Below are 20,595 nucleotides of genomic sequence, written 5' to 3' on the forward strand. Positions count from 1 at the left end.
AAAAGGCGGACAGAGCTCCGCAGACAGCACGTGTGCTCAGCCCTCTCGGTGCACCCTTGCCAGACGGATATTTGGGAACCCTCACTCTTTCCAGGTCCCTCCCTGCTCCACAACCTACAATGGCTCTTTCTTGCCCATCTTGTCAACATTGGCCTGGCGCCACCTTTCAGGGCCTGAGATAACGTTTGGCTTTGCCTCGGCTTCTAGGTTTAATTCCCCACAATCACAGTTCTAGGCCTCCGCTGCCCTCTGGTCTTCCAGAATGAGGACTTTTAAACTTTTCTGGCTGGGATCCACAGTAAGAAATACCCTTATTATGCGTGATGAATGCAGGTATTTTTTTCTCTTATCTTTCATTCTTTTTTACTTATTAAAAAATGCTGTTCGTGACCCAAGAAATTAATTTCATGGCAGACTCATGAGTGGTGACCCCCAGTTTGAAAAGCAGGGCTGATTTAACACAATACTAATCACGGGAGCTCAAGTAACAGCCAAGAAGAATGGCAGAGCTGGAAACTGCCAGTGCAAACTCATCAGCCGTATCCTGAGGGAGAAGTGACCAATCAAATCTGATAAGAAGTTGGTCCAAAAACATACTAGAGCAGTGGCCTCCAATAATTTTTTTTGATTGCACTGATTATAACAATTTTTACATCAGTAAAAAAATAAGCATACAACTTCAATATATGTCTGGTTATTTATTTTGTTACTATCAGCAGTAAGGTTGCAAATCTGTTTTCAAAGGTTTTGATAATTTCAGATGTTTTTCCGGTTGACATCTTATCAGATCTGTTCAGGCAGTCTCCTCACTCTGGGGACAACTGCTCTCCCCCAAACCTTCTTCCTTCCATATTGCCCTTCCTTTCCTGACACAACCACTGTATCAGTCTGTTCTCATACTGCTATAAAGATCTACCCAAGACTGGGTCATTTATAAATAAAGGAGATTTAATTGACTCATAGATCTGCATGGCTGGGGAGGTCTCAGGAGACTTACAATCATGGTGGAAGTGGAAGCAGGCACATCTTACATGGCGGCAGGTGAGAGAGAACAAGCAAGAGCAGGGAAAGCTACCTTATGAAACCATCAGATCTTGTGGGCACTCGCTCCCTATCACAAGAACAGCATGGGGGAAATTGCCCCCATGATCCAGTCACTTCCCACCTGGTCCCTCCCTTGACATGTGGGGATTATGGGGATTACAATTCGAGATGAGATTTGGGTGGAGACACAGAACCAAACCATGTCAACCACAAAATCTCCATTTGCTCCTTCTGTCCCCCAGAAATCTGGAGGGAGTTGTCTTTGACACCTCTCTTTCTCTTGTCACCTCAACCATTCACTTACTGTGTTCTGGGGACTTGACTGCCCAGTAGACAGTCAGCTCTTCCCACCTTCTCCTGCCACATTGCTTCCTTTTTCCTCCCACTCCTCACAAGAGCCTCCCTCTCCCTGGGATGCTTCCCTCCCCACTCCACAAGGCCAACTCCTACTCACCCCTCAAGCCCCCACGTAGAGGCCACTGCCTCAGAGGGATCTTCTCTGATCACTGCCCAGGGCACTTTCTGAGGCACCTTGGACTTTCATGGCTCTTAATGCAATTTTATTTTTATACTTATTTATGATTTAGTTTGTTTAAAGAGTGTAGTTCTCCAGCATCGAGGCTGTAATTTCTTGATGTGTGTGTGTGTGTGTGAGTGTGTGTGTGTGTTTGTGTTCAGCACTCAGGCCATACAGTCTAGATAAATATTTAATATAACAACCCTATGAGGTAGTTACAAACAGTATCCCTCCCCCCCCATTTTACAGATGAAGAAAGGTTAATTGCCAAAGGTCAGCTAGTTAATAAATGTGAATGCTAGCCTCACACCCATTTCTTTCCAATTACAGTGTGCACACTTACCAACAATTCTAGATAGTTGATTTACTATCTTATTAGGCTAAGGCTTGAATTTAAGTCCCATCTACCTTGCTTATGCCAGACCATCCCTCTACAGCGATTCTGCTAGTTTGAGTTGTACTTAGGGTCTGAATGAACAGTTTACCCTGTGTTGTTCTGGATAATAACACCATCATTTTCCCCATGGTTCATCTCCCAGACCATTCCCACAGCACTGGAGAGGACCTGAGCCTACCACCTATTGAGTAAATAATTACTGATTAGTTGATGGTTATCAGAGACTTGGCAAAGACTTCATTTGACTTCCAAGTTAAATCCCCTGACTTGGTGCAGACCTGTTCTGCAGCCAAGAGCAAGAAGACCACACCTCTGATTCAAAGGCATTTTAACTGTTCCAATTTGCACTAGTTGGCCTTCTTCCTGGTGGATCTCAGTGTAATTTCTGACTGACAGCCAAGAATTTAAGGGTCTTCAATACCAGGAGTAATTTCATGAGTTGCTGATGGCTAATTAGGGATGATTACAGTTAAGAGGCTTTACTTTCTTAATAACCTGCAGAAAGGGCCTGTGGTAACTTAAAATCTTGATTCTTTTTCCCTGAGAATGGAATTGTCTGGTTCTCATGACTATCTTTTTGTAAATCCTTGTCCTTTATTTTCCCACCCACCTTTTCTGGTGAAAAGGAAGTCTGAAGTCTCTGGAAGAAACAAGAAAATAATGATCTTAGAGAACTCCACCTTTGTTAGAAAGGATCCCTGGCCCACCTTGGAACCTTGCTTCATTTGTCTTTCCCTTCAAGGAGTTGCAGCAGGAGAGGAGACTGGGCCATGTTCTGTTTTATTCTCAAGTTTTACTACGTTGCAACCAACCCGCCCATCCTGGGCTTTCTGATGCTATTTATAACTTGCCTTTGAAACTATTGGCTCGCTTGACAATTTTTAGAAATTTTGTTTAGTGAGGGCTTCTGAATGAAGTAGTATTTATGGGCGGGAGATTTTACCTCCATGTTTTCACTGTGACAACGTATTTTAAGTGTTGTTTGACCTCTTCTTGCATCACCATATTAGTTCATTTTGCATTGCTATAAAGGAATGCTTAAGACTGGGTAATTTATAGAAAGGTTTATTTGGCTCCCAGTTCTGCAGGCTGTACAAGAAGCATGGTGCTGGCTGGCATCTGCTTCTGGTGAGGACCTCAGGAAGCTTTCAATCATGGTGGAGAAGGAAGGGCAGCCAGTGTGTCACACGGCAAGAGAGGGAGCGAGAGAGAAGGGAGGAGGTGCCAGACTCTTTTTAGGCTCTTTTTAACAATCAGATCTCACCCTAACTAATAGAGTGAGAACTCACTCATTACCACAAGGAGGGCATCAGGGCATTCATGAGGGACCCACCCGCATGACCAGACACCTCCAATGGACCCCACCTCCAATACTGGGAATCAGTTTTCAGCATGAGATTGGAAGAGGACAAGTATCCAAACTCTCAGTATCATCAGAGCAACCATTTACTGAGGGTGACCCTGCCCCAGCCACAGTCTAAGCATGTCACATGCGTTCCCTCATTTAATCTTTATAACAACCTGCAGGAGTTCTTTAGACAGTATTTTTTAAATAAGTTTTATTGAGATATAATTTATTTCCCATACGTTTCACAATTTCGTGTACAATTCAGTGGTTTTTAGTATATTCGCAGGGTTGTACAACCATCACCACAATCTAATTTTAGAACACATTTATTACTCCAGGAAGAAACACTGTACCCTCCCATGAACTCCTCCCAACCCCCAATCCCTGGCAACCAACGAATCTACTTTCTGTCTCTATAGATTTGCCTATTCTAGGCATTACCTATAAATGGAATCATATAATGCATGCTATTTTTGTATCTGACTCTTTTCACTTAATATAATGTTTTCAAGGTTCATCCCCATTGTAGCATGTATGAGTACTTTATTTCTTTTTGTTGTTAGACAATATTTTTACTCAACTTGCACTGTTAGGGAAACCAAGACACATGAATGTGACATGACATCTATGGTCAAATAGCCTGTAATAGATGGGGCTGGATTTCCAGCACAAGTGTGCCTAGCACCAGCTCCCCTGTTAGCTCAGAGTCTGAGGTGATCGTTCTGATAGTAATTTACTGAACATCTTCTGTGGGTCAGGCACTGTGCTGGTTGTCTTGTAAACTTGTTACCTCATGTTCATAAATAATTAGATTTCAGTTGGGAAATCCTGGTAACCATAACTGGGCACTTTTGTTTTAGTATCTTCCATTTGCTCATTTCTGGTTTTGTTGACCGAGTTACGCTTCTAGAATCTTCCTAAGTAACTGTTGCTAAAAATAACATTGTTCATTTCCATAGGACCTGAACGCAACTCCCAATTGCAGAAAATTGGCAACGTCTCTGAAGAGCCCTTGCTTTTGCCTGGACCCCCAGCATCATGGTTTCCCATTTCATGGGGTCTCTCAGGTAAGTGAAGAACCTTTTTTTAAAAAAACAGGAGAATAAGAAATTTGATATTTGCATTTTACTCTGTCATTTCTTAAAGTAAGTGATCTTAAGGGTCTGCAGCTGACTGATATTTTTGATATAATACGTCCACATGTGTAAAAGTTTGCTATTCAGAAGGGCCTCCAAGGCCTTGGGAGCTGTGTGCTGTGCTGAGTGGCTTGGGGTCGAAGTCAATCTACTATCTTCTGGGAGACCTTCTGTAGGCTTCAAGAAAATTTTTTTAGGCCGGATGCAGTGGCTCACACCTGTAATCCCAGCATTTTGGGAGGCTGAGGCAGGCAGATCACCTGAGGTCAGGAGTTCGAGACCAGTCTGGCCAACGTGGTGAAACCCCATCTCTATTAAAAATACAAAATTAGCTGGGCATGGCGGCAGGCACCTGTAATACCAGCTATGGAGAGGCAGAGGCGGGAAAATCACTTGAACCCTGGAGGTGGGGTCAGATCAATGTGTATTTACCGTGGTTGCATAATACAATTTTCTAAAGAACTTTAAAAAATTGTTCTCTGGTTGCAACGCCATAGATTTTGACTGAATCTGGTATTTTAAAATGGTGCTCTCTCTTGTCCCTTATGTGCAAAACATTTTTGACTTTCACCTGCGTTTTAAAATTCAATCTTTATATCAACCATGCGTGGCAAGTTGAGTAAGTACTATTATCCCTTTTGTGTAGATCAGAAAACCAATGCTCAGAGAGCTTACATCATGGCTGTCACCTTCCTTTATGTGCAGAGTTAGAATAAGGGCTCTGAGCATTGCAACTGTAGTCCATGTTATCGAAGTTGTTTTCAAACTTTTTAAAAAGGCTGACAGAGCCTTTTAAAAATCTTCAATCAAAATCCTATGCAAAATCTCAATATATAAAATAGACAATGACAGTATTTTATTAATATAAATTTACTTTATAAGTTTAAATTTATAATATTTATACATTATGAGATCAATGCATTAATTTTGATAAATACCGACATTTGAAATCAGGATTTATGGTTGGCAGCTTAAATATCTGCCCAAGCATCTAGTTTATTTTGCAGCTGTTTTAGCTGCGTAGCATTAAGAAAATCCTAACCCATTACAGGTAAGTACTTGCAATTGGTAACAATTCTGTGATGAAGCTCATCTTACTATTTTAGGATACTATTTAAATAAATTGACTGAGAATCTGGAATGAGGGGAAGGAAGAACGTTTTGTTTCCAAGTTGAATCATTATGATATCTTGTAGTCTTTTTTCCATACCTGTACATTAGTCCCAAATACCTAGAACTTATAACAGAAAGTAAAATGGTCTGTAATATATAGCATATTACATATGATGGTGCCACAGGTGGTTGGCCAACCAGGGCTAGAGCATTTGCCAAGCAGATGCCCTTGGGCTAATGCCTGGCATTTAACTGAGTGCAGTGCATGTGTGTGAGCTTTAGTATGTAGTTGCTTGTATAATTTTACATGGGCAGACATGTGCAGGCCTGCAATCCAAATACCCGCAGAGAACTACAAACCTCTTTATCAATGACATATTCACATGCATGTCAGATATGGTCAGAAAAGAAAGAAAAAGCTTCATTCTGAAGGCTGTATGATATTGAGCCATGAGGAGGACAGCCCAAATTAACGTTTGGTGATCTCTTCAGGATAAAAGTTGGCATCTAGTACAAATTAGCATGTGTGCTTTTTTAAAACTATAGTTTAAAAAAGAGTTTAAAAGATATTTCAAGACATGAAATATGCATCTAGTTTGTGGAAGTTCCAAAATACTGTTATAAAACTATAGGGTAGTGAGAAATGCAGTTGGCCCACAGGGTCATTGTAGGACCATGGCATTTTAAGCACCCAGGACCCCGTGTAGGACAAAGAAGTGGAGGTCACAGTTGGTTATTGAACTTATTCGAAAAGGGCAAGCAGATTATGAAAGGTAGGTTTGCCATGTGCTAAGCTTGTGTAAGTCTGGCTGTCATCAAAAAGGCCCCTAAAAGTGCTTGAGGACCCTCAAAAATGTGGCCACCCAGGCTGCACAGGCAGGGAGTTTCTTGGGAGGAAATCCCTTTTGCAAAGTTTTTTCTTAATGTCTTGGATTTTTTTCTTTCTTTTTTTTTTTTTTTCAAAAGAGACAGGATTTTGCTTATCACCCAGGCTGGAGTACAGTGGCGCAATCATAGCTCACTGTAACCTTGAACTTCTGGGCTCAAGCGATCCTCCACCTCTGCCTCCCAAGTACGAATAGCCATGTCCTGGAATTTTAATTAATGCCCCTGCAAACAGTCTCCTGTAATGATCTGAGCAGGGTGTGTGGTATGGAGATCATCTCCCTTTGCGGGAGGCCTGGGGAACTCACCTCTAAACTGTGCATTATTTCAAGGAAATTGCCCACAGAAGGGAAATTAGCAGGATGGGAGTAGTTGAAAGCTAGATGCTACCCTTGTGGTGGAGCTCTGGAAGCCTTGACAGGCCTCCAGCACGAGAGTCCTGCTGCAGGGATTGTTTGAACAGAGCTGCTCAGCAGGACATTTTGCCAAGAATTCTGCTGTCAATACTAGAGGAAGAAAATGTGAATTATGAGGACGGCTGATTCTTTAGGAGATCTCAGCTTGAGATTCCCATCAAACTCCCTTCTTCATAAACCAGGTGCACATCAACCATTTTGCATCCCTGCTTTTAGGGCCATGTAAATATATTTTTAAGAGAAAAAGAAGCAAAAGTAGAGTGTCTTCTGTTTAAATGCTTTTCAGAATGTTATGGGGAAAAGGGCTGTGGGTTACTTGAAGAGTGAGAGGTCTTTGACAAAAGTGGTAGATGAGAAGCACACACAGACGCACACACATGTGAAGGGATTTTTAATATTTATCAAGGCAACTAAATGCATAAAGATCAATCGGAGAAGCTGGAGAATTTCTCTACCTAAAGAGAAAACAGGCTAAAATTAGGAATTAGCTGCCAAGAAAATCCCTGAAAGAACATTTAAGGGGAATCACAACTCTGATACACAGAGATTTCATTTAAAAACCCCTCCCCAATTTTTGCCAAGCCACAGAGAAACAGAAAACCAGCCTCCTCCTCGTTGAAGGAGACAGAGAAGCCTTGGGCATTAACATCGCAAGAGCATCTCTGCCTTGCTCAGAGTGTGTAGTAATAAAAAGAATCACAGTTAAACCTAGTAGCAGAGGAGGCACTAAGATTCTAACTCTCGATGGATCTGGTTGGGAATTATCATTGAATCTTGGACAAGCTCTGGATGCCATGTAAAATTCAGGGCAATGAAAGTCCATGTGGACCAAAGTGTAGGCTAATCCTCGTTAAGGAATGTTTGTCATCTGTTAAAAATTAGAAAGGAAATGGCACTAAATGATATAGAATTATTTATGTTTCTTAAAGACTTGCTCCAAATTATGCACTTTTTTTTTTTTTGGATGCACAATTACATCTTTATTTGTCTGTTCAGTGAGTGATAGGAAGGAAACACAATTTTGTCCCTAGAACAGTACAATAAATGCTGATGGCTACCTGACCTGGCCAGCCAACAAAATCTCTGGAGCCAGTCTGCTTGACCAGGTGCTCTTCCTTTACTTCAAGGAGTGCTTTTGTATGGTTGACATATTTTATATTTCAAGTGAAAGCAAAGAGAAAAACAGAACTATCAAATGCCAAACAAGTAGTGAAATTGGCAGGAAATAAAATTGATTTTGGTGATTTTTATTTTGAACAGTAGTTTTTGAAGAATTACAGATGTAATGAGAGTGATTACAGAGTTAGAAGGTGATTTTTATAGATCTTATGAGAGAGACTTCTGGATTATTTTAAGGGTTTTATAGGTTGATGGCCCTAGGTCAAGTGTCTGGTTTTAGTCTTCTGAAACGTAAAGTTTTTCTTTTCCTTGATACATACTTCAGTAAAGTATTATTACTTTAATGCCTGTCAGCTACTCCACTTAGAAATACAACCAAAAGGGTTGAGGAAATGAGAAAGAGAAAGGTGGCTGTTCTTAGGAGTAATTGAAAAAGATCCTGAATACAGAAAGGAAGAAAGGGGTTAAGAAAACGTGTTTTTATGTGTGAGAAAGAGAATGCCCCAAGTAGTGATATTTAAGGTACAATTGATCAGTGAAAACTGAAATTTCCCTCGGGGGTAAAGAAATATGTAATAATTGTGTGGGGTCATGGAGTCGATCAGTGTCCCTGTGCCAGTGATCAGGAAATGGGGAGAAAGAGGATGGGGAGGCAGGAGTGGAGGAAGGAGAGGGAAGGAGGAGGAGGAGGAGCAGGAGGAGGAGGGGAAGAGGAGCAAAGGGAAGGGGAGGCCAGGCCTGGATCACAAGTATTAAACTTCATGGTATTAATAAGGCAGGCCAGAATTTGTGTAACTGACATCTAAACTACTACTTGGTTAATGCTTAATAAATATTTGTTGAAGAGTAAATGAATAAATTAATAACTACCTTTTATGTACAACAGATAAGGTTGAAATTTTCTCTTTCCTGACCAGGATAGTTAGCTAGTTAATTACAAAAGTAGGGTGAAGCATGGAAATCAAACAAATAACACACACACACACACCTTCAACAGTTTACTTTTAACTTAAAACACATGTACATCCATTCACCAGTTTTTGATTTGGGGCCATGGGCCTTTCTTTGCTCATGAACCCAATTGTCTTTCTTGCACAAACCACACCCATAAGCATTATCTGAGGTTTCCATTTGGGTTTCTTTAAAGTGCAGTGAGAATATAAAGACATTTGCAAAGCAGTCTGAGTACCAGAATGATTCTGGATTTTTATTATTTTTGCCCCTAATCATTTGCAGTTGTCTCATCCACACCTAATTTGCCAGTAGTTTTTTTTTTTTTTTAATCTTGGCTGCTTGCCTTTATTGAAACTTTCCAAAGCAATTAACTTCATTTTTGTAGAAACAACTAACAAATGTTCTTTCTTCTTGTGCTTGCTTTCATGGGTTTGTGTACTATTTGAATACTTATGTCACTACAAAGCAATAGCAACTGGCATAAACAGGTGTGGAAACATGGTTGACACTATATGAACACAGTACATCTGGGGGGTGCAGAAGTGTGCAAGTGTCCAGGGAAGAATCGGCCACAGTCTTGTCTGTGGGAAGCCCGGGAGGAGCCATCTGAGTGGTAGGCATAGAGGCTAGGAGGAAATAAAATAGATTTTTGGAGGACTGCCCTGGCAAACCCCCATCTGTAAAATGACGGCAAGCATTCAGACAGTATTGATTTTTCTTTATGCCTGGCACAGCTGTGTACCTGGATCCTGTCCTCATCACTCACTCCTTGACTGTGGGATTTGCTAGAACATTCTGTACCCAAAAAGGCTCAATGGAGTCAAGGTGTGATCACTGGGCTGCCAATTACCCATTCCTTATATCTCTAAGTGTATTTTTATGCCTTGGGTTAACATTGACCCCTCCTCTTCCTGCCAGGGATTAGAACCAGTAATTCCAATTTGTAGAAATCTGCTTTTTACCATTGTCTTCCTTTTCCCAGCTCTTTGGCTTTTCCAACAGGGAATTCTGGGATGCACTTAGAAAACATTTTCTTGATGAAAACTGTCACAGAGCAGCACTTTTTGTTTTTGAATTTTTATTTTTTAGAGACAGGGTCTCTCTCTGTTGCCCAGGCTGGGGTCCAGTGGCACAGTCATAGCTCACTGCCACCTCAAATGCCTGGACTCAAACGATCCTTCCACCTCAGCCTCCTGAGTAGCTGAGACTACAAGTGTGTGCCACCAGGCCTGGCTAACTTTAAAAAAAATTTTTTTGTAGAGATGTGATCTCACCATCTTGCCCAGGCTGATCTTAAACCCCTGGACAGCAGCACGTTCTTTAGTGACTGATATTTCCTCCCTCCTCTCTTTCTCCTTTTCTTCCTTCACTTTATTCTATCCTTCCATTCTTTTATTCAGTTGATATTTATTAGTCTTGAGGATGGGTCAAGATTATGCGGATTGTTTTGTTTGCTGCAAAGGTGTATCAGAAACCATTTCTTCAAGAAACCTGCCACTGAGGAGGGAAATTTACCAAAGCGTGTTGTGTCTTTAAAAGCTGTGCTGTGTAGGCCAGCAAGGTGGCTCGCTGTAGTCCCAGCACTTTGGGAGGCCGAGGCAGGCAGTTCACTTGAGCCGAGGAGTTCAAGGCTAGGCTGGGCAACATGATGAAACCCTGTCTCTAGAGAAACAAACAAATGAACAGTTAACTGGGTGTGGTTGCATACACCTGTGGTCCCAGCTATTCAGGAGGCTGATGTGTGAGGATCACTTGAGCCTGGGAGATAGAGGCTGTGGTGAGCTGTGATCTTGCCACTGCACTCAGCCTGGGTGATAGAGCAAGACTCTGTCTCAAAAAAAAGCTGTACTGTGATAGACCACCTCACATTGCCAGAAGTACTGGTCGAGAAAATACAAATGGCTGCAAGACCTGAGAACCTGGAAACAAGCGATAAAAACCAATTTGCAGTTAAAATATGTGTCCTTAAGTCCGTGCTCTATAATGGAAATATTTCACTCTGCGCGAGCCAGGCAGGCCTTTTCCCGAGGCCTGTTGGTCTTGGTTTGGCTGCAGCTTAGTTATCTGAATGTTTCCAAGACCAAGGCAGATCCAGACGGAGCCCAGTTAAGAGGACACAGGGTCACTGACAGTACAGTAAACAACACCTGATAGCAGGAAGGAGACAACTAAGTGCCAACCAGATTCAGAAAGCCCTAGGTGTCTGGAGTTCTCAAGCCGAAGGCTGCTGTGCGCCGAAGACCGCCACCTTGGGCTGCACAAGTTGATTGATACTCACCTTGGTGCCTCTGAGCCATCTAAGAAAGGTTTCTTAAGCTCAGATGAATTTGTGTAAGAAAACAGAGGAAATAAATAGAATGCGTTTTTTTTAAGTTTGGGATTTATATGGTCAGCTTCATTTATTTTGAAATTTAGAATATCCTCTGGTGGGACTGGATGAATGCAGCTTTATTGCATCCACCTAGTTTCTGATGATTCTTGCAAGCAGTGGCAGAAAATAAAGGAGGCTGTGAAGCCACCAGGCTTCCCCACCTCATACAGAGTGAGGAAGAAAGTGGATGTAATCAGATGGCAAATGCTTGTTTTGTAAAAATTTGTTGTGTCCTAATGAGGCCCCGCAGCACAGTGGTTAAGAGTCCAGGCCAAGGGTCTGACCGCCTGTGTTAGAAATCAGGCTTTGCCACTTAGTAGGTATGTGTGGCTGTTTGGTAAATGACTTAGTCTCTCTTTGCCTCAAATTCCTCACCTGCAAAATGGGTATAATAAAAGTGTCTGATAGGATGGTTATGAAGTACTACTTGTGAGTGCTGAGATCAATGGTAGCCATCAGCTCTTTGTTGGCTAATGTCATTGGTAACCCATCCCCCTTCCTTGCTGCCTTTACTTTTTTTTTTTTTTTTTTGAGACGGAGTCTCGCTCTATTACCCAGGCTGGAGTGCGGTGGTGCGATCTCAGCTCACTGCAAGCTCCGCCTCCTGGGTTCATGCCATTCTCTTGCCTCAGCCTCCTGAGTAGCTGGGACTACAGGCACTTAACTGTTGTCAGAAGAAGGCAGAGGGCTGAGCTGAGCATAGTGAAATGCATGCTTAGCAAACGTTTTTGTTTTTTTGGGATGGAGTCTCGCTGTGTTGCCCAGGCTGGAGGGCAATGGTGTGATCATGGCTCACTGCAAACTCCACCTCCCGGGTTCAAGTGATTCTCCTGCCTCAGTCTCACGAGTAGCTGGGATTACAGGCACACACCACCACGCCCAGCTAATTTTTGTATTTTTAGTAGAGACGGGGTTTCACTGTGTTCGAGACCAGGCTGGTCTCGAACTTGTGACCTCAAGTGATCCGCCTGCCTCGGCCTCCCAAAGTGCTGGGATTACAGATGTGAGCCACTGTGCCCGGCCAGCAAACATTTGTTATCTCCAGAGTGCACTAGGCAGGATTTCACTTCAATGCTAAGATTTTGGCTCTCTTTTGCTAAGGTCGATATAATTTTATTAGTGATCTGGTTGCTCCCAAAATATCTCTTGGGTTGTATTAACTGAGGAAGAAGGGAAGTAGTTTTTTTTTCTTGTTTTCCTTGTTTTGTTACTTGATATGCCCAAGTGGTGTTGAGTTCATTGAGGTAATTCGAGGTACACAGGGGCTGTGACAGTATCCACCCTCACTGCAGCTGAGATGGTAGCGGGGGTGGAGAGTGGGATTGGCCAAGGCAAATACAGAAGCCCAGAGCTCCAGTTCCATGATGTAAGTCTTGTACCAAATTTCAATGAGCATTATTTTCTACATGGGGAAATGAAATGATGGAGTGTTTAAAACCTAGAACAGCACTGGGTAGATGGCATAACTTTTTTTTTTTTGTTTGGTGTGAAATGTTAGGTTATTTCGACTGCAAGGTGAATCAGAAAGTCTTGGTAGGAATGTAGCTTCCCCCACGCCACTTGGAAAGGAGTGTGGGATTTGTTTGCCAAAGGCACTGGTAGCCTTCAATCTGTCAAAACGTTGCAAGCTGGGAGCGGTTTGCCAAAGCAAACTATCAAAGTGAAATAACACACGAGTTGCACACACAGAGACACATGCATGCTCTCTCATTCTCCAAACATTAATTTTGAATTGGGTCAGGAGGAACAAGGATTTGGGCTAGATTGTTGGTGTTTTGAAAAGAGGTGGGCACAGCTACAGATACCAATTAGCTAAGTATGCGCAAGCAGGGTGAGGTATCCTAAAACAGAGTGTGCTGAGCAGGGGTGGGAAACTTTCAGCCCTTGGCAGAGTTTCCTCTGGCCCCTGGGGTTATATATTGCTGTGCCTGCTGTTATTGTAGCCCAAAGAATAATTGCCCCTCTGGGGGAATTTATTCTATTCCATTCAGAGCAGAGACCATTTAATATCTCAGAGTTTACTCCAGAATGAATTTTGTTGGGTACCCCTATGCATTTTAGCTTCAATAGGGCCCAGTAAATGAAGAGAAGAAGCATTTGAACATCTAAATGTAATTTGTGTTGCACTTTTGTAACAAGAGGCACCAGCAAACATTTTGCCGCCATATCTTGTGATCTTCTAAGGATGGTTTTTTGGAGAGGGGTAACATAGAAATTCAAAAGCAGAACTGATTTTTATAAATCCCTCATAAAAGAAAATTTTAAAAGCTCCCGAAGTGGCTTTGGACATTTTCAAATATGTTAATTCACAGTATTTTCACTTAATCTTGAAATTTCAGGGGTCACCAAGATGGTGAAGCATCATTCTTTAATTCAGTGAATTAAGCTCCTACTATATAGCAGCCACTGTGCTAGGTGCTGGGGAATAAAGTAGTGACAAAACAAACTCCCTGATCTCATGGAGCTTACATTTCATTGGCTAGAGAGAGAAATTTAAATAAAGACATAGTATGTGAGACGGTAAATGCTATGGAGAAAAGGGCTGGGCTGGGAGAGGGACCACTGTTTTTTGTAGGGTCAAGGAAGCCCTGTGAAGACAAGATCCTCTGGGCAGAGACCTTAAGAAGTGAGGGAACGAGTAGAATTGGCCAGGCAACCTGGAATGCAGTTCCTCGGAGTCAGAGGAAAACCTAGATGTGATCTCACTCCCTTTCCTGCCCCAAGTCCCCCTGAATGCTATGAAAGTGCAATCTCAGATCAGTGATTATCCAAAACTGCTCCTTACAAATATGTGGCTACTGTGTGTGCCAAGAGCTTTGAGGTACTGAGGTGTAACATGTTTATGGAGCTGCTGCTTTTTTTTTTTTTTTTAACAAAACCACACCAATCTGGTTTTCTTTTTAAATGAGTAAGCAGTGCCAGAATGTGTTACAAATGATTCACATTTTTAGGCCTGGGTGCAAGAAAGCACATTAACTCATTTGAGGTAGGAGGACAGGTTATACAATTCCCATTTTACAGATGAGGAAACTGAGGCACAGAGAGACGGTGATTTGCCCAAGGTCATGCAACCATGGAGCATGGACTTGTGAGTTGTGATACACATGTTCTTGATTTAGAGGTCAAATTGGATCCAGCAGGGATACAGCTAGAAGATTACTGTCCTTTTGCCACCACTGTCTGGGAACCCGCTGTCTTTAATTCTCCTGCCCTATTGCTGGAAGACATCTTGGGCAATATTTCCAGTACATTCTGTGTGTAATGAACAGGCTCATTTTCAAGTATTAAAAAGTCCAAAGGAAGTTGTGTGTGATGGGAGTGAGAAGGGGAATCATTTTCGAAGTTATCCAGGACATCGGTAGCATCACCATCTAGACCTGTACCATTAGCTTCCTGTGTCTTGAATAGCACAGATCTGTGTATCTGCACTGGACAGTACCGACAGAGAATGTTTCCGTCATCATAGAAAACTCTATTGGACAGTGCTGCTCTAGATTCTCAGCAAGTTATAATTCAACTCTTTTATTCTTCTCCCCACTAATTTCATATTATTGTCCCGAATACACCCCTTGTTTGGAAGAATGTTGTTACAAACACAGTATATTAAAAGGAAAGTCTAGGCTGTGCATGGTAGCTCATGCCTGTAATCCCAGCACTTTGGGAGGCTGAAGTGGGCGGATCACCTGAGGTCAGGAGTTCGAGACCAGCCTGGCCAACATGGTGAAACCCCATCTCCACTAAAAATACAAAAATTAGCCAGGCATGGTAGTGCTGCCTGTAATTCCAGCTACTGGGGAGGCTGAGGCAAGAGAATCACTTGAGCCCGGGAGGCAGAGATTGCAGTGAGCCGAGATCAAGCCACTGCACTCCAGCCTGGGAGACAGAACGAGACTCTGTCTCAAAAAAAAAAAAAAAAAAATCAACAAAAGGAAAGTCTAGTCAGATGTAAACATTTTGATCTCTCATCCAGTTAAAAGCTTCTTTTCTCCTCTAAGCTGGGCCTGTTGTAGCCTCAGACCCCTGTAGTAGGGAAGAGGCGGCTTGGTTGGTTCCTTCACACTCCTAGTTCCCTGCCCTGCCCACTCACTGCCATTGTGAATTCCTCCAGGGTGAAGCAGAGGAGAGGAGAGGTAACTGGCAAAGACGTTCCCAGCGGGACTGGTGTTCCTTGTAATCTGGTGCTGCTGTCCTTGGTTGACAGATGTCCAAGTTCCAGATTCTCCTCTCTCAGGGCACTTTGGAGAATTTCCCCCTCGCTGGGCTCTCCTGCTGCACCATGCCCTGGTGCAGGCTGTGCAAATCTGGCTGACTCCTTAAGATCCACCTCCGCACCCCCAGCTCCTGTACTCCATGGGTATAAGCTGTACATTTACTTTCTAGGAGGGGGGTCACCTCATTCTGGTGAAAATCTTTGGTGGAGTCCTTTCCAGATAACCTAAGTTCCATGTCTTTCCATGGTGCTAAAACATAGCATCTCCTGCCCCTCCAGGCTCTAAAAATACAGACTGTTCCCACCCTAGCCCTCTCTCCAGTCTTCCCTCCTGGATACTCCAGCTGGGGTTTGGCCTTTAGATGTTTTTCAGAGGAGAATCAGGCACCAATCCTTGTACCCCCAGATACCAGGGCATCCGGATCAAGCTCTGAATGTTGTCCCTCTTGCTTGGCTTGGGGGAGAGCTCCTACTTTTCCTTCCCCATAGGGGAGTGGAGGGGCTGTATGCAGCACTCCTACATCCATCTTCAGGGAAATTCACACCTAGCAAACTCCATCCTCCAGCCTCCTTGTGCATACAGGTGGGAGGTGAGTGAGGGATGGCGCGCACCCGCTTTGTAGTTCCTGAACAGACAGGGCAGCCCCTGTCTTTGGAATGTGTGCATACTTAGTATCCATGTTCTCAGCTCTGGATCCTCAGCTGCAACTCCATGACAACAGCAAGAAGGATGCCTGCAACACCATATTACAGAGACCATCTTCCCTGCTTCTCACCACATTGCACAGTCTCTAGCCAGTCTGTCCATGTCTGTTCTGTGTGATCTCCTGGGTCACTTACATACAAAACAGGAGCTGGGGTGGAATTTTGGATTCTTAGAAATGGTGGAAGCTTTATCTAACTCCACAAGACCTAACCCCCGGCTTCGGGCAGGTTTTCCTCATCTCCACCCTGACGTGATGGTTTTTCTTGGTTCGGGGCAGTGTTTCACATCTCTCAGTTGTGTTGGAAGCCTCAAAAAGGTTGGGAACCACTATATTATTTAACTTAGGTTAAATACGATTTGACAAATGGTCAAAAGATGTAGTGGCCTTATTGCAGGGATGCTTAAAATAATGACATTGATGATTTGAAATCATGAGACTTTGGGCATTTAAATTAATTGACAATACTTGTCTCGCCTTTGGTCCGAGGTTACATTTCCAATCACATTCAGCGGGACTTGGGGCAGGAGAGGGAGTGAAAGATCTAGGTTTTCCTCTGACTCAGAGGAGCTGCATTCCAAGTTTCCTGGTCAGCTCTACTCCTTCCCTCACCTTCTTAACTTACTAACCATGCCAGGTGTTTTACCTCTGTCATATTCAGTGATCCTCACAGAAGGTGAGAATGTTTGAGGCATGGAAATGCTAACGTGGAAATGTGACCCAGGATCACCCAGATGGGAATGATGGAGCTGCGATTCTAGCCTGGCTCCATGCCCTCTCCAGCACACCCTGCTGTCTCAGCTGGCTCCTATTTCCCCACCTCCTCTTTATTTGATGACATTCTCTAATCAGGGCTGGTGACAGTGAGGCTTAGCACAGCTAATCCCACCCATGGAGAACATATGTGACATCAAAAGGCTGGAAAGAGGCAGAGGAATGGTTCCCAGGAAAGCATGAGCTGTAAGGAGAGGAACTTCCCTGGCAGGCTCAAAGCCCATGCTTTTCCCTGACCTTACCACCCGTGAAGGACCGCATGTGGGCTACACTAGCACTCCCTCTGCCAGGCACGGTGCATCCTCTTACTCAGTTCTCCCCTAAACCTCTAAGCCAGTTCCCATTGTCATCCCCATTTTTCAGGGGAGGAGACTGAGACTTAGAGAGGTTAAAGCTCTGATCTAGAACCCCTGCGGGTAAGCAGGAAGGCTGGGATGTGATCCCACATCTGCCCCATGCCATGCCTTGCCACAGCACCATGCTGCCCCCCTCCTTTGGGGCCAACACTTTGTGTCTTCACTGGGTCACATCCCAGGGCCTGGGTTGGGCTGTTCCCCCCCATCCACTGATGAGATGGTGATGCTGCCTTCCCTGGGTGCTGCTGCCTGGAACATACTCACCATCCTGCCTGTTGCTATTTTCCCTTTTCAGTGTCCTGTGTTTCCTTCTGCTGCTTGGATTCCAGTTCGTCTGCCCACAGCCCTCCACTCAACACAGGAAGGTAAGCCATGGCCATCCAGAGGTTTTCTTCTCTGCCCAAGGGGCTAGGGCCACTGTGGTCACTGCCCTGAACTTTGTTCTGTTTGAAGGTGAGTCACCACTGATCCTGAAAGGAAGCACCATTTACAGAATATGGAGTGTACTGTTCTGTTCTCGCATTGCTATAAAGAAATATCTGAAACTGGGGAATTTATAAAGAGGTTTTATTGGCCCACAGTTCTGCAGGCTGTACAGGAAGCATGATGCTGGTCATCTGCGTGGCTTCTGTGGAGGCCTCAGGAAACTTACAATTATGGCGGAAGACAAAGGGGGAACAGCACTTCACATGGCTGGAGAAGAAGCAAGAGAGAGAACGGGGAGGTGCCATACACTTTTAAACAACCAGATCTCATGAGAACTCATTATTGCCATGACTGCACCAAGGGGGATAGTGTTAAACCATGAGGAACTATCCCTATGATCCAATCACCTTCCACCAGGCCCCGCCTCCAATATTGGAGATTACAATTCGACATGAGATTTGGGTGGGGACACAGATCCGAACCATGTCACGGAGCTTAAAACATGAAGCTGGTACCTGCAGTCGGTCTCTGATCTGAGAGCAGTGCCAGCTTTGCAACATGTGTTCGCTAGAATGGACAGTTGAGAGGTCAGTGAGAGCACTCTACAAAGGCATGGGCAGGGCTTAAGGAACCCACTTGGGAATGGAGGAGACCAGTATGGAGCTTTTACCCTCTCTTGGGGCACCTTCAAGGTCAAGGGCAGGGATAGAGCTGCAGCTGTAGCTATGGCTGTTGCTATGCAAGAGAACCCCCTGATAGGGAGTCATGATCTTCAGTAGAGGGACGCAGTCACTGCCAACTGATGGCCAGGCAGGGGTGGAACTGGAAGATAAGAACCTGGCCTTCTCTTTCCTCTCACCCCTTATTTCCTGCTGGTGACTCCCTTTGGCCAAACCAACCAGAAGACAAGAAGGCTTTGATGCAGTCCCCAAAGGCCAGCCTCCCGGGCCACAGGACTGGGTGGAGAAGGGTAGACCGCATCTGAAGGAGCAAATGGACAGTATTGCATATGCTTCCCTTCAGGCTTTGTGTGTTTTATAGTAAATGAACCATCCACCATTGCCTGAACAAGCCTAATGCTGCTCTGCAACTGAGCAGATCCTTGATCAATGTTTCCTTAGAGACAATGCATGATAGGACTCTTAGAAAGTCCCTAGAAGCCCTTTCTGCTACCTAGGAGCTCCTCCTGTCTACCTGGAATCAAATTCAGACTCCTGAGAAGAGATGAGTTATTTGTATCTAAGTGTGAGCAAGTTGGTCGGCTTCTTTCCTGAGAGGGGGTTTTCTTTTTTTTTTTTTTTTGAGATGGAGTTTCGCTCTTGTCACCCAGGCTGGAGTGCAATGGCACGATCTCGGCTCACTGCAACCTCCACCTCCTGGGTTCAAGTGATTCTTCTGCCTCATCCTCCCAAGTAGCTGAGATTACAGGCCTGCACCACCACAGCCAGCTGATTTTTTTTGGTATTATCAGTAGAGACAGGATTTCACCATGTTGGCCAGGCTAGTCTCGAACTCCTGACCTCAATCAGGTGATCCACCCACCTCGGCCTCCCAAAGTGCTGGGATTATAGGTGTGAGCCACTGCACTGGCCTGAGAGAGGGTTTTCATAGGGGAAATTCAGGACAGAAGGGGGCCAAGAAAAAAGAATATGTGCACATATTTGGCTAAACATGACCCTTCTTGGGAGCAGTTCTTTGTATTCTTATCTGATTATAGTCTAATTTATTTTCTGTTTCGGCTCTGTTTTTCTGGGCCAGATATAAACCTCGATTGTACTGTATCTCCCACTAGGATGTCAACTCCGTGAAAGTAGGAACTTACTGGTCTTGTTCATGGCCCTATTCCCCGCTCCTAGAATACAGCCTGGCATGTTGTAGGTGCTCAATAAAATCCTTGTTGAATGACTAACTCAATGGAAAACCTGGCCAAGGTCTACGCATCATTTCAATGGATTCACCTGGAAATTGGCTCCCCCCTCCCCTGCTTACTCTGCTGCGTCATCTCTATTCATAATATCAGGAGTCAGAAAGGACAACTGCCTACTTTTATTATGAAGTTATATTATTTATTAATGTTTAGAATTATCGGGGTTGTTAATCCTAAGAGTTGAGTCAATTTACTGTGTTCCTCTTGTTGTTGTTGCTCAAATAGGCTATCATAACTGAAAATACTTTATACGTGATCAATTTACTTTGCTGGCTCCTGTAATTTTTCAAGTTAAGCTGAATGATATGTGCATAACCTGAATAAAAGGTCCCCAAATAGGTATCACTCTCATCTTTCTTCAAGTGTTTGCTCTGAGAGATGGGGAAAAAAAGATTTATGAGTTATTTTATCATTAAAATTTTTAAATTGACACACAGTAATTATACATATTTATGCATACAATTTGGTGGTGTTTTAATACATATGTATTATATAATGATCAAATCAGGGTATTTAGCATTCTAGTCACCTCATGCATTTATCATTTTTTTTTGTGGTGAGAACATTCAAAAGCCTCTCTTCTAGCTCTTTTGTCATATATAATAGCTTACTGTTAACCATCATCAACCTACTGGGTAATAGAACACCAGAACTTATTCCCCCTATCTATGGTAACTTTGTACCCATTGACCAACCTCTCCCCACTCTCCCCTCTTTTCTTTCCCCTCTTCTCCTCAGTCTCTGGTAACCTCTGTTCTCCTTTCTGCTTCTATATCAACTCTTTTTTTTTTTTTTTCAGATTCCACATATGAGTGAGATCTGTGGTATTTGTCTTTCTGTGTCGGCTTATTTCACTTTAAACATAATAACCTCCAGGTCCATCCATGTTGTCACAAAT

General features: G+C 43.5%; 1 protein-coding gene across 1 annotated transcript in view; it reads left to right on the plus strand.

Moving 5' to 3' along the window:
- Positions 1–20,595, plus strand: part of THSD4 (thrombospondin type 1 domain containing 4) — a 665,075-nt gene that overhangs the window by 21,005 nt on the left and 623,475 nt on the right. The window contains exons 2-3 of the mRNA XM_034939056.4: positions 4,266–4,373; positions 17,640–17,709. Coding sequence (XP_034794947.1) covers positions 4,345–4,373; positions 17,640–17,709 — 99 coding nt within the window. The 5' untranslated portion in view covers positions 4,266–4,344. The remainder of the gene's footprint in view (positions 1–4,265; positions 4,374–17,639; positions 17,710–20,595) is intronic.

Source organism: Pan paniscus, chromosome 16 (assembly GCF_029289425.2).
Source record: "Pan paniscus chromosome 16, NHGRI_mPanPan1-v2.0_pri, whole genome shotgun sequence".
NCBI lineage: Eukaryota > Metazoa > Chordata > Mammalia > Primates > Hominidae > Pan > Pan paniscus.